This window comes from Anoplolepis gracilipes, chromosome 5, assembly GCF_047496725.1.
Source record: "Anoplolepis gracilipes chromosome 5, ASM4749672v1, whole genome shotgun sequence".
NCBI classification, from domain to species: Eukaryota; Metazoa; Arthropoda; class Insecta; order Hymenoptera; family Formicidae; genus Anoplolepis; species Anoplolepis gracilipes.
This window is the reverse complement of record NC_132974.1, coordinates 8,386,705-8,400,331: the sequence shown is the minus strand read 5'-3', so window position 1 is coordinate 8,400,331 and position 13,627 is coordinate 8,386,705. Positions and strand designations below refer to the sequence as shown.

The following is a 13,627-nucleotide window of genomic DNA, read 5'->3' as shown; positions in this document are numbered from 1 at the left end:
TAAAATAACATGCTCTCGGAAGTTGAGAAATCCGATCATTCTACACATGCGGGAAATAGAGTGGAGGATTCCGCGTGCCACGCGCGCGCCGACAATGGGTCCTAATGCCGGACGAATGACGACGCGTAACAAACCGTATTCAACAAAAACTTTCGGCCGGTCGACAAATTGAATCCGAAGGGCTCGGAACTGCCGGCAGCCACCCTTCCGCGTGAAGGATGTGCAGAGTAAGATCGTGCGTGTCCGCGGGGGTGCGGGTAACGGCGCGGGACGCTTCGCGAAGCGAGGAAGCGTTAGAAGAGACGAGGAAGGAGGATAGCAGAGAGGCTGGCGAGAGAGCGAGATAACCTACGCGTGCGAGTAATAGTAGAGGAAAGAGCGAAGGAGCGACGCGTGAGACTGCGCGCGAAGGAATAAAGAAGAGCGGGAGGGAGAGCGCGAGAGATCGTCGGCGCGCGCTGGTGGGGGGGGGGATAGAAGGGCGGTCGACGCAGGCGCGACTCGCGGCAGAGCGGCTTCGCGCGGCGACGCTCAGTCTCGTCCGTCGCAATCCAGTGTAGATATACGTGCAATTACCCTGTCAACAGTGCTTAAAATCTCCGTGCTCGTGCCGTGTACATTGGCACACGTAGTGATCGATAACATTCGCCGACGAGCCGCCGTCGATCGCGACACATTCCGCGCGATTGCCGGAAGAAGAGAACCCTCTCGAAAAAAAAAAAAAAAAGAAAAAAAAAAGAGAGAAAAATTGCAGCGTGGTGAAAAGCGATAGCGGAAAAGTTCGAAACGCGCGGTGGTGATAAATTCGTACGGGATGATTTGAATCGACCGGTGTCGCGAAAGAGAGCGAAGGGACCGGAACAGTGAAGTTTGACAAGTTTGGAGGACAGTGAATTTGGTGCGCGTCGCGTTTTCACAACGCGCGGAAAGTGATACGTAAGGAATATTGTCGATGTCGATTCTCTGTGCGCGGATCTACAACGATCGCGTCCGTTCGAATAACAAGTAACGGTAAGCTGAGAGAAAAAGAACGTATCGTGATACAGAGACAAATGTGGTGCCGCGTAAGCCGGCGTAGTTTCATTTACGCGTTTCGTTAACTAGTCGCGCCGTGAGTGGTGAATCAGTGCGTCTAAAGTCCGGTGGTGATCTCATCGAGGAAATTCGACACTTCAAGGACTTCTTACGCGCTATCAAGATGAAGACTCGCCACCTGTGGCTAGAAGCAGCGGTCGTTTTCTTTACAATAACAAGTAAGTGGTGGTCGCTTGATAAGATTTCTTCGGACATTGAAAAATAACCTCTCGCGTCTTTTCGCGGATCTTACGTATGTGTGTGTATATATTCCTGCATTGGTGCATAACCGTGTGATGCAGTAGTGCATTCTATTGAGTTTGCATTAATGTTTCGATTAAAAAAATGAATGGAAAAATATTCTTTCAAAAATCTCAATATTGCACTCTTATAAAAACAAATTTTATCTAATATTTTTTTCTAATAATTTTATCTAATATTAATATACTATTCTACATAAATATAATTTTTTCTTGATACAAAACGATAGTATATAATTTTTTAAAGTGATAAATATTAATTCTTTAAATATCTAATATGACTATTACACTTCATTTATTTACAGAACGATAGCATATTATTTTTAAAAGTAGTAAATGATCTTTAAATATCTAACTATGACATTTCCTTATTTCGTAAGACACGATAAAAAAATTTATTTATTTCAATGTTGATTTATTGAATGACGTCAATAAATGAATTTTATATTAGTCAGTAGAGCTAGAGAACAGCGGAAATATAAACTGATATACATTACAAATTGTAACCAATTCTAAAAACAAATGTCGCTATATTAAGAAAATTATTGCCCGTCTTAAAAAAAATATTGTCACATAAAACGTTCTTTAAAAAAACAAAATCTATCTCACAAAATTTGTTTAAAAAAATATCATTAAAGTTTAATATTTAATACAAATACCTCCACGTATCATGCATAATGATTTCCATTGTCTCTCAATGAGAGCATAATAAATATTTTCTATTTCCTTTTTCGGGCGGCAACTCGCCAAGACGTCGGGACGTTTCGCGCTTGCAGACAAGAGGATTCGGCTAGTGGGGACGAAAAACGGGGTGATGACTGTGTAAAATGCGGAAAAGTCTTTTCTCGTAAAGTAGCTCTCCTGCTGGTTACATCGTCGCGTTTCAGCGCCCATCGCACTGCACGATGCCGCGGACAAAAGGGAGATAACATTCGTGGATGGCCCGCGCAGAAATGCGCAATATAGCTCGCGTTTCTCGCTGCTTTTACGACAGTTTTCGTTGTTAACGCGAATGGTAGCGGGGCCAGTCAGCGAACACAAGTTACGATACAGACTCTTTACATTACAGACCCTTAGCCTGTGATGTCGCGTGAATTTCCGCGTAAAATAATAGAGTTACATAGTAAAATGGCATTAAATTTGTAGATCTTTTTATTCCTAAAGAAATTGTTTTGAATTTAAATTTTGATAACACCAATTGTGTGTACGAGATAATTTGAGTTATGTTCAAACAATACTAGCTGTTTGAGATACATTTTCATGTATTTTTTTTTCTTTTTTTTTTGAGAAAAATACGCCAATTATATCAAAACTTATGTGAAATAATTAATCTTTTTACGTTGAAACACAATGTGTTTGTTAATGAATAAAACATGCTACAGTTGCAATATATCGTTCATATTTTCATATAACAATCGTTGCCCGTAATTGGCATGAAATAACAATGAGACAAATTGATAGCATGAAAAAAAGAGTTCAGATTGCGATTGTTTTAAAAAATTTTTTAAAAAGTTTCAACTACGCATGAGCCTAAACGCATACTAAGATCTTTTTTTAATAGTGTAAGATATTAATATCGCTTTATTTTCTGTTTCTTTATTGTATTTGTGGTGCATTTTGCGTGTAACTATTTTAATTTCTACTCACTCTTATATTTTTTTTTATCATGTGCAATCCTTTATTCATGTTTAGAAAAATAACGTCGTTAAATGACGAATATACGCGCGTTGATAATTCAAATATTTTCAAACAGTTTTACTCGCACTAAAGAAGGATACAAGTTCTTGTGCCGCAGAGAGAGTATTTAATCGATAGCTCAATTTCGAGCGTTTAATTAAGGGTCTGCATCGCACTTAATTCGACGTCTCTATCGTTGCGCCGCGGACGATTTCTAGACGTTATCGGTGGCAGCTCGTTTCCCTTTGCGTGGAAATTCAAATGCGGAGAAGGACAGTCTCTGCACCCTCCACGACAGTCCCTTTTCCCGCGTAGTAGCTTGATTACAGTCGCGAAACTCCATTGTCACTCCCGCGCAAACTCATTTGATTTCTCTCGACTCTTTTTCGACGATTGCTGTGTTTGCCGGGAAGAAAATGAGAACGCAGAGGGGTCGAAGCAGGAAACAGAAGACTGAATATTTGAAGAAAGTACAAAATCAACTAGATTTAGAATAGTGAATCTAATTTAGATATAAACACACAGAGAAAATTTAAGAGTCTTTTTTATTGCTAGAAATGTCAATTAGGGTAGCAGTTTCTCTGTATATACGACTTTTAGTTTATTTAATATATCGATAAAATCTTAACTTTTTAAAATAATACATTTGTTTCTTTTTACAGTTTTAAGGGATATATTATTGGCTATCATGATGAAACTTAAAATTATAAAGAAGTAAAAAGTAAAACAGTAAAGTATATTATTTTCTCTTATTAATATAATTTCGATAAATAGAATCTGCATTCTATATCGGAAGAAAAATAATTTTTTTTATAAACATTTGAAGAATTTGCATTTTATATAATTATATTTATAATATTGTAAGATATATTGTATAAATGAAGACACACACTTTTTACACATACTTTTTATTGGCAAAAAAAATATAGTTTTTTATACGAACAAAAATTTTACATACTTACAATTTTACATATTTATATAAGCACATCGAATAAAATAAAAGAAAGAGAAAATGGTTCTGATAAGATTTAATATAAGAACAGTATATGTTTTAATTTTCGTAAAAATAATAAATAAATTTTTGTGCATATTTACATAAAAACATTAATTATATTGATTGCTGGTTTATGATCGGTTAATACAAAGGTTGCACTATATTAATAGTCTTTTATAAAAATAATTTGACAGTATTTTATTTCATCATATCTGTGGTGCATTGTACTACATTATACATTACGCTATATCATATTTACAATATACATGTTAGATAAAGTAATTCATGTAAATTTATAACGAGTAATAATAATTCTCGGCTTGCGCAATTAGTGAGTTAAAAAACTCACTACTAGCAGGATGAAAACGAGAAGAATCCGTAAACTAGAACCTCGCGTTCAACAAAGGATCGCCAACATTTAATGTGAGAGAATTGCATTTGCACTCGTTTTATGCGAATTTATTTATACGTCTAGCTGTCGCGAACGCATTAGCCGCTCGAATCGAGAATTACGTGTGTATGGAGTTTAATTACAATTTTGATGAGGACGATGTTAAGCCAGGAATATCACGACCAAGTGCTTCGCGTAGACGCGCGCATACGCAGCATGCTGATCTGCCAAGACACGGTTGCGGCATTAGGCGGTTCCCAGTCGACGCTCTTGTGAGACAGGTGGCTTAATTAATTACAGGCTAGGGAAACGAACTAACGCGTTTTTATTTTACTATCGAAACTATCAACTCTAAACGCCACGATGTTAAAACAATTTAGTGCGTATTTCGGGAACTCCACAGAGTTACTACTTAGCTTTGCTGGCGCATCCAGTTGCACTTCGGAAACTACCTTTAATACCGATGTTGTTTGAAGCCAGTCAACGCGTGTATTGGAAGCGAAACCGCTGTCATGAGTAGTTATAATTGAGAGACTGCGTTATCGAAATGAGCTGCGAGCGATCAAGAATTATTACTTGCGGAAACGATTCAAAATTTAATACTGGGAAAGATAAATTAAACGTAAACTTTCATCGCGAATATCTCCAAGAATCGAAATATTCAACGTAATTTAATTTTTTAATTGAATGGTAGCAGAGTTGCCTACAAAAATATTTTTAATAAAACACGAAGTATTAAACAATTTTACGATTGTAAAGCAAAATGGCATTAATAAATCTCAAAATTTTTAATTTTTACCGCATTCACCCTCGCAGACTACTTAACATTGTTCGAATGATATTCTAATAATCCAAATGACACTATCTCGCTGCGTGCATACGCGATGATACTGTTTGTACGTTGAGTGATATTAATTTTATCTATTAAGTATCACGAGTAATTATCGTGTGTCTGAGTATTCGCATTAAATTTATCGTGTACTGATTATATTCTTTAAACTGTTTAGACTAATTGTCTTTTTGTAATAATTTAAAAAGTTGCTATATAATTTGTTTAATATTTTAAAAACAATTTTAAACAAAACAAAAAAAATATTCTTTAAAATATTGTTATATTACATTATTGTTTTAAATTTTTGCATTATTACATATTTTGTTTATTGTAAATTTGCAAATATTAATAGCAGTATATTCAGAGTACTATTTCATGGAACAATTACATTATGAGTTTTTTTTGCTGCTTTTTGCCGTGTCTCATGATAATAATGTTCTTGCTAGGCTCAGTGGTATTAATCTTAATCATTGTAACTATGATATCCGGTGATTACCCATATTAATTTAGGTTATGCAACAACCTAAATTATATATATGTAATTTTATATAGAACAATTTTATTTTAATAATGCGTAAAAAATAATGCTATACAATCAAAATATTTTCATATCTTTTTGCAAAACTTTCCTTTTGTAATTAATTTAAATTATTAAGAAACATATATGAAATACCCGCATGATATAAGTGACCATGCAAATTAGAATAGTTAGAAATATCTAAAGTACGTTCTTCCTATTAACATAATAATAAATTAACTCGCAATCGTAAAATCCTTATTATCACACGTATACAAAGTCTAATACAAATGACGTTCCGTCGTGCTGCGTGTCGCAGGATGATAACATCGTTGCTGTCAGACTCGCTAATATTAATCTTAATCATTGGCTTCTGTGGCAGTAACTGCCGTGTCCGGTGATTATCCACATTAGCTTGGTTTGTCATGTACCATTTGTATTTGGTGAACTTGCTGTACTTACCTAAATTAGCGTATTACGTGACCTCATTTAAATTTCCCTTTGTAAAATAGATATGTTTAAAATATTGATAAAAATTTATATTAAACGTAAATACATGTACTGCAGTTTGCAATATCAAAGCTCCTTTGTTCATCGCACATTTATTGTATTTTTAAAGGCTCAATCAAGCAAATTGAAATACATATGTATATGTTTCTTTTATTTTACATTTTTTTATCTTATTTGCACGTGTATATTGGGCGAGATTTTATGCACACCTGATAGAATAATATGTACGCTATAAATATTCATAAAAGATATAAAACTTTATTGTCTATATACAGATATTTTAGAAAACTATTCGCTCATTCTTTTTATTTTGAAAAGAAATGATGCTAGGAAGTTGAGAAAAATATTTATCATAAAAGTCTATCTGAAGTTTCTGATGGTGGAAATGTCAGAAATCAGGGACATTCCGGAATTTCCCAGAAATTTCCTAAAAATGAAAGTACCATTATCATTAACTCTAAGTAGACTTTTATAGCAAATATGTTTTTTCCAACTTCATAGTCACTCACTAATCACTTCACTTCCAAATAAAAGGGGTAGATTAGAACACTTTCTAAAGAATACGCCGAATTGAGGCAAATTTAAGAGAATTAAATCGTAATAAAATTAAATAAAAATAAAACACAAATCTCTTTATATTAACGAAAATTTTACTTTTACATATAATATTTTTATTTCGTAAAGAAGTATTGTAGAAAATTGTTACAGAGAAATACACATTATCAGGATTATAAATTATTGCCTGTTTAGTTAGTTATACATTAGTTCCATTTTTTCAAGTTTGATACTTCTGTATTTTTCGAACATTTCCAAAAATAATATTGAATGGATTATTGAAAAATCTATTTCACATTACTGAAGTTTTGAAAACGCACTCTGATCTTTAATTCTATAAGTTGTATATAAAACATACCGCATTCAAAAACAAGCAACGAGAAAGCAAAAACAAGGAACACAACCGATGCTTTTCGCGACTGTATTATAAGCTGCACATTTTTCCATCAACCCAAAAGTTTCGGAATGCTATTAATTTTTTTTTCTATCCTGGTACCGTAATGAACTTTATAATCCTCTGTGCTCGAATAAGGGCGCATATAAACTTTGTTTTAAATACCTCGTTCGCAAAAAGAATCCCAAGGCTTTGTTTCATTATCAAAACTCGGATCGGCTTACGGTTAAGTATATTGTTTTTTATTTTTAGAGTGACGATTTTTTAATAAAATAAACTGTGTTTGCGATTCATCGCAAACACTATATTTTTTACGATTGTGATTATTGATTTATATATAATAAAAAGTAGAAGCACATTCCATCTCTTAGAAAGAATTATACGTAACAATTTAACAGCATTGTGTAAGTCAAAATAATTGTAATTAAAATGATTTTGCATGATTTATTCTTTATATTTGAAAGCTAAAGTTAATATTATCATTTACAATAAGTTTATAATCACAATTAAAATAAATTAATCAAAATATGTTAAATTTAAACAATTGAGGAAAAGAACTTTATTTCTGTTATCAGTCATTCACGATTGATTACTTTACAATTTTCTTAAATGTTATTAAATTGTGTGTGTGAAGCTGGCGTATCATTTCGTGGAAACTCACAAATAATTAAGAGTTCTGACTTTATTTTCAATAGTTCTAGAGTTCTTGATGGTTTAAACAAATAGTTCTGGCGATTAAAGCAAAAAAAATGCCTTCGGACAAACTGAGATGCCAACTTCACGCAGCATCTCACTTTGTCCCACGACATTTTCGCTATCAGTAATTGTAGAAAATTGAAAGATCTATAGTTCTAGATGAGTTCTAAAAAGAGTTCTGCCACCCAAAAGCAGAAAAATGTTAATTAAGATAAAATAAAAAACAACGAATCCCATAGATACAGATCGAGGTAAGATGCCGGTCGATTATCGATAGTTCTATTCAATATAAAACAGTTCTCATATAGTTCTGGGCTTGTGCAATGCCTTTCCAAAGAGTTCTGCCATTTAAAATAATTAGATAATTTTTTAATTAATTATTATACCCGAAAATCGCGTAATTTCATACATAAAGGTGAGATGCCGGTCGATTATCAAGAGTTCTGCTCAATATAAAACAGTTCTCATATAGTTCTGGGCTTGTGCAATACCTTTCCAAAGAGTTCTGCCATTTAAAATGTTTAGATAATTTTTTAATTAATTATTATACCCGAAAATCTCACCTTTATGTATAAAATTACACGATTTTCGGGTATAATAATTAATTAAAAAATTATCTAAACATTTTAAATGGCAGAACTCTTTGGAAAGGCATTGCACAAGCCCAGAACTATATGAGAACTGTTTTATATTGAGCAGAACTATCGATAATCGACCGGCATCTCACCTTTATGTATGAAATTACGCGTTTTTCGGGTATAATAATTAATTAAAAAATTATCTAAACATTTTAAATGGCAAAACTCTTTGGAAAGGCATTGTACAAGCCCAGAACTATATGAGAACTGTTTTATATTGAACAGAACTCTCGATAATCGACCGGCATCTCACCTTTATGTATGAAATTACACGATTTTTGGGTATAATAATTAATTAAAAAATTATCTAATTATTTTAAATGGCAGAACTCTTTGGAAAGGCATTGTACAAGCCCAGAACTATATGAGAACTGTTTTATATTGAGCAGAACTATCGATAATCGACCGGCATCTCACCTCGATCTGTATCTATAAGATTCGTTGTTTTTTATTTTATCTTAATTAACATTTTTCTGCTTTTGGGTGGCAGAACTCTTTTTAGAACTCATCTAGAACTATAGATCTTTCAATTTTCTACAATTACTGATAGCGAAAATGTCGTGGGACAAAGTGAGATGCTGCGTGAAGTTGGCATCTCAGTTTGTCCGAAGGCATTTTTTTTGCTTTAATCGCCAGAACTATTTGTTTAAACTATCAAGAACTCTAGAACTATTGAAAATAAAGTCAGAACTCTTAATTATTTGTGAGTTTCCACGAAATGATTCGCCAGCTTCACACACTATTAAATCGAATGTCAAAAGTGAATCGTATAAAGTCGACTTAATACTCGAGTGAGATTATTATATTTTTTATTCAAGATACGAGAAAGTTCATATGCAGAGACTGGAGCAGTATAAACCAAGCATTTCCGTTTTATGGTAATCAAGTGTACATATATGCGCGTTAAAAATAGAATATTTGGAAAATAAATGCATATACCTATGCAATTTGCGCATAACCGTAATTAAATTGTTACATAAAATTCCTTTAACCGACACGTCTGGCTTGTACAATTAAAATTGGAACATGTTTTGTGAATATCGAGATATAGTTTAAATCGAAGTCGCCCTTTTTTCGAAAACCGATCTCGTTCGAGCCTTCCTGGAAGCTACAGCATAGTCCAGCACTTCCGGGAGACTTTCGCGATATCCGTACAATGTCAATCTTTGATCGTAAAAGTATAAGTTATCTCGTTAAACTCTGGAGAATATTCTCCAATAACTAGAAAACTCCTCTTTGAAACTCGTAGAGCCGAGGATTGCCTTCCGTTCGAGATTAAGGGCGACGGCTTTTTGTAAACGGGATGGCGAATGTTCGTTCCACCTGGCGATCCAACCAGTTGAAAGGAATACCCTCGCACGCACCCACACGCACACTCAACCCGGAAAATAAAAGGGGTACGGAAAGAGGTGTCACTGTCTTTAGAGTGGACGATGCGACCGTCGACCGGAACCTCGGCGAGCTGTAATTTTATCTCGCATTAGCCGAGGAAAGACCCCCGCGGGATACGGTGAATGCGTCTTATGGTTCGCGGTCTCCTCTATACACGACGCTACCAAGGCGAGTAGAAAAAGGGAGCGCTTTGAATGAACCTTGCACTTTTCTCTCTCGCGCTCATATTTTCATTGCGGCGTAGTTGCCTGTCTCGCCCGTGGCTCTGTATAACCATGATGATGACAGCGTCAACGATGCGGTCATTCTCAAAAAGATACGCAAAATACAAGCCAGACGTGTCGGTTAAAGGAGCTTTATGTAACAATTTAATTATGGTTATGCACAAATTGTATAGGTATATGCATTTATTTTCCATTTTATAAATATTCTATTTTTAACGCGCATGTACGCTTGATAAATTACCATAAATATAAGATGATTCTCAAGTGATTTTAACACGCGTGTTTTAACATTTATTCAAGAGATAATAATAGCAACGTTATTACGTTGTTAGCATTAAAAAAGTGTTAAAATTATTGAATATCATGTAAGAAAACTAAAAATTTTCTTTAAATAAACTGCAAATATTTAAGTATCTATTTAATTATTTATTCAACTTAAAAAACTGAAATTTTATGAACATTTTAAATCACATTTAAGAATATTGCCAAACTTTGAAATTAGTTATTTTATATGCAAGGTTCTCGAGTCTTAGATTTGTCTTTGTACCGTTTTACTAGATTGCAAAAGGGAAAAACTATAGTTACGAGACGAATACAGTGCAGCGTGCACGTGGAAACAAAGGGTTTGTCAATTTTCGTCTTTATTCCTGAGGGAGAGGCCTCGTAGACGTAGGAAAAGAGGTAGCGGGGAAAGACGTAAAAAGGAAGTCGGCAGAAAAGAAACACGGTACTGTAGCGCAATGAGTCTTTGGAGACTCGTGCCAGGTAAACGTCTTGGATCTGTCGAAGCTTCGAAGCGAAAAGAGACACTCGGCGGGAAGAATCGAGGTTTTATATAGATACACAACGATTTATTTCTCTAACGGCAGGTTGACAAGAATTCTCGTTATCGTGAACAAACTATTTTGCTGAGAACCTATCGTAAACTGTAGAACGGTGTTAGTTGAATTCATCGTAACTTTTAACAATTTACAATACTGTAAGAGCGTGCTACTTGATTTTTATACTTTTGTATTTGTTGTGATGTAAAAGTATTAATTGTGATAATTAAAATTGAAGCACGATCAGTCTTGAATATATATATTCTTTAGTGGATATTTTTTTTTTTTTTAACGCCAAATACTGCATTATGTTAATTGATAACTTTATATATTAAATTATTTTCTATTGCATTATAATATACGTTAATTTGTACACAGTCTCTTGAAATGATTGAACTTGATAAAATTCGTGACGTTTCTCTATTGCATACTAAACGTAGGAAATACTTAATGATTACGCGAGATGCAGCGAACGATGAGTATCACATAACAAGTTGTGATTACATTATGACTTTAATACCAAGATGAGTAAAGATTAACAGAACTTACGAACTCGAATCGCGCTCGCAGACGCAATGGTGTTGGCTAGTAGCTGAAGTTACCGTTGCTAACCCCACCAAGTACAGGAGCCTCATTTACAATTCAGTAAGCTTTGTAATATTCGTATACGGCATAATGGATTCAGTTCGAAGTAGTCGCGCTATCGTTACCGAGAGCGTGTCATGCACACGCCTACTGAACTAACACACAGAGAGGGTTACTTATAATTTATACTGGCGTGAAGTAAATGGCGAAGAGAGAGAGAGAGAGAGAGAGAGAGAGAGAGAGAGAGAGAGAGAGAGAGAGAGAGAGAGAGAGGCGTAATAAACGACTAATATATCTTTACGTATAACAATTTTCTTGATATTTATGCGCTTCCGTTTTATCCGCAATTAAGATATTTTTCATAACGATACATAAGTTGAGAACGAATATTATCATAATCGGTCGCGTCTCCAACTTTTCACGCGCATGAGCAAAAAGTTTTTTTCTTGCCTAAGACAACTTTCCAAACTTTTAAATGACTTCGTGGTTCTTCTCGTTCCACGTTAAATTACCCATGATTTCAGAGATGTTTGCGTGCATAAATTTCCTACGTTGCATTGACTTGGCAAACCGTGCGCGTATACGTAGTTTAGAATGGTAACGCTTTTCACATTATGGATCCCAAGAGAGTAACAGAGAAATGATAAGAATAACACACAGTCTTTCCATGAATGCAATAGAAATTCAAGAAAATATATTTTCTATTATTATTCTTTACGAGAAAGTTATCTGTTTTAGAAGGAATTTGAGAGGTATTTGGTGCAAATATTTTAAGTAGATATAATAGGGCGAAAGTTTCTACTTAAGGGTTGAAAACTTTCAACCATTTTAAAGGGTCGCTTAATCAATTTTCTATCCAGAAAAGAGAGCTTGCATCGCATATAATATTCATAAAGAGAAAAAGAGAGCAGGGGAGAGAAATAATTATATATTATTACAGTGTTTAAAAAGTGCATATATTTTTATATTCAAATATTAAATATCGAAAAATATAATATGTGCAACAGGGTAGTAATTTCAAATTTGCCGAAAAAATTTATATGTTTTGTTTTATTTTTATTCGTATTTTCTTTTTTCCCACTCACATATACATATACACAAACGTACACAAATCTCTAACGTCGAGACCACTTCTGCAAATTAGTTAATACGTTGAATGCTACATATCGAAAGCTTTTACGGATAAATTTATTTGTTTTCGACCGATTTTTTTTGTTTGCCATTGTTTTGTGCATTTCAAGCTGCGTGCGTGGTTTTTTTGGGAACTCTTTTGTTCCAATATAGGATTGAATTAATAATTACAAAATATGACTTTGATGTCTATTTGGGATCAACAAAGATAACAGAAACCTATGATAACCTTTAAATATATTTATTTTATCATTATTAAAGATCAAACATTATGCACACACACATTTTTTTAATTTTTATATTTTGAAAAATTTTAAATACGCTAGATATTTTTTACTGTATATTTTTACTGTATATTTAATTGCCACGATATTTATGTTGCAAATGAGAAAGTTGTGGAGAATTATAGCCATAATACAGCAGTCTTGCACTCTTGAGAAAAACGTTCATACCGTGGTATTCGAGGTTTCTGCGAGCGTATCAGACGAAACGCACGGCAACTGCGCGCAAGTGGAAGAGAGGATTGTAAAGAGACAAGCGCGAGACTGAGGAAAAAGAAAGATCTCGCGTGTAATTTTAGCGACGTGCGTAAACGTTAAGAGATGGCATACGCTGAGGGTGAAGATGGTTTAATAATATACACGGGACCGTCCAACTGGCGCGAATGCGATAATAAACGGTGCGACGTATACGAGTGTGCGCGCTGATACGACGCGTCTTTGCGAGGTGGATTTATGTGATTATTGCCGGTGCAGTCGTTTCAAGGGAAATAAGAGAAAGAATGCAAGCCTCGGTTTAGCAGATACGAGAATGAGTACAGTCTCTTTTTACATCTTCAAATAAAAATATACAATCGTAATTGTACAATGGAATAAAGTAACACATTTATCTTGTACTGTATACGAATTAATGATTCGAGACGTAAGAAAACATGTA

At 34.3% G+C, this 13,627-nt stretch overlaps 1 protein-coding gene across 1 annotated transcript in view; it reads left to right on the top strand.

The window, feature by feature from the left end:
• The first annotated feature begins 491 nt into the window (after positions 1-491).
• Positions 492-13,627, top strand: part of LOC140665579 (platelet endothelial cell adhesion molecule) — a 138,219-nt gene continuing 125,083 nt past the window's right edge. Inside the window, exon 1 of the mRNA XM_072891853.1 lies at positions 492-1,253. Within this exon, the coding sequence (XP_072747954.1) occupies positions 1,199-1,253 (55 nt within the window). The 5' untranslated portion in view covers positions 492-1,198. The remainder of the gene's footprint in view (positions 1,254-13,627) is intronic.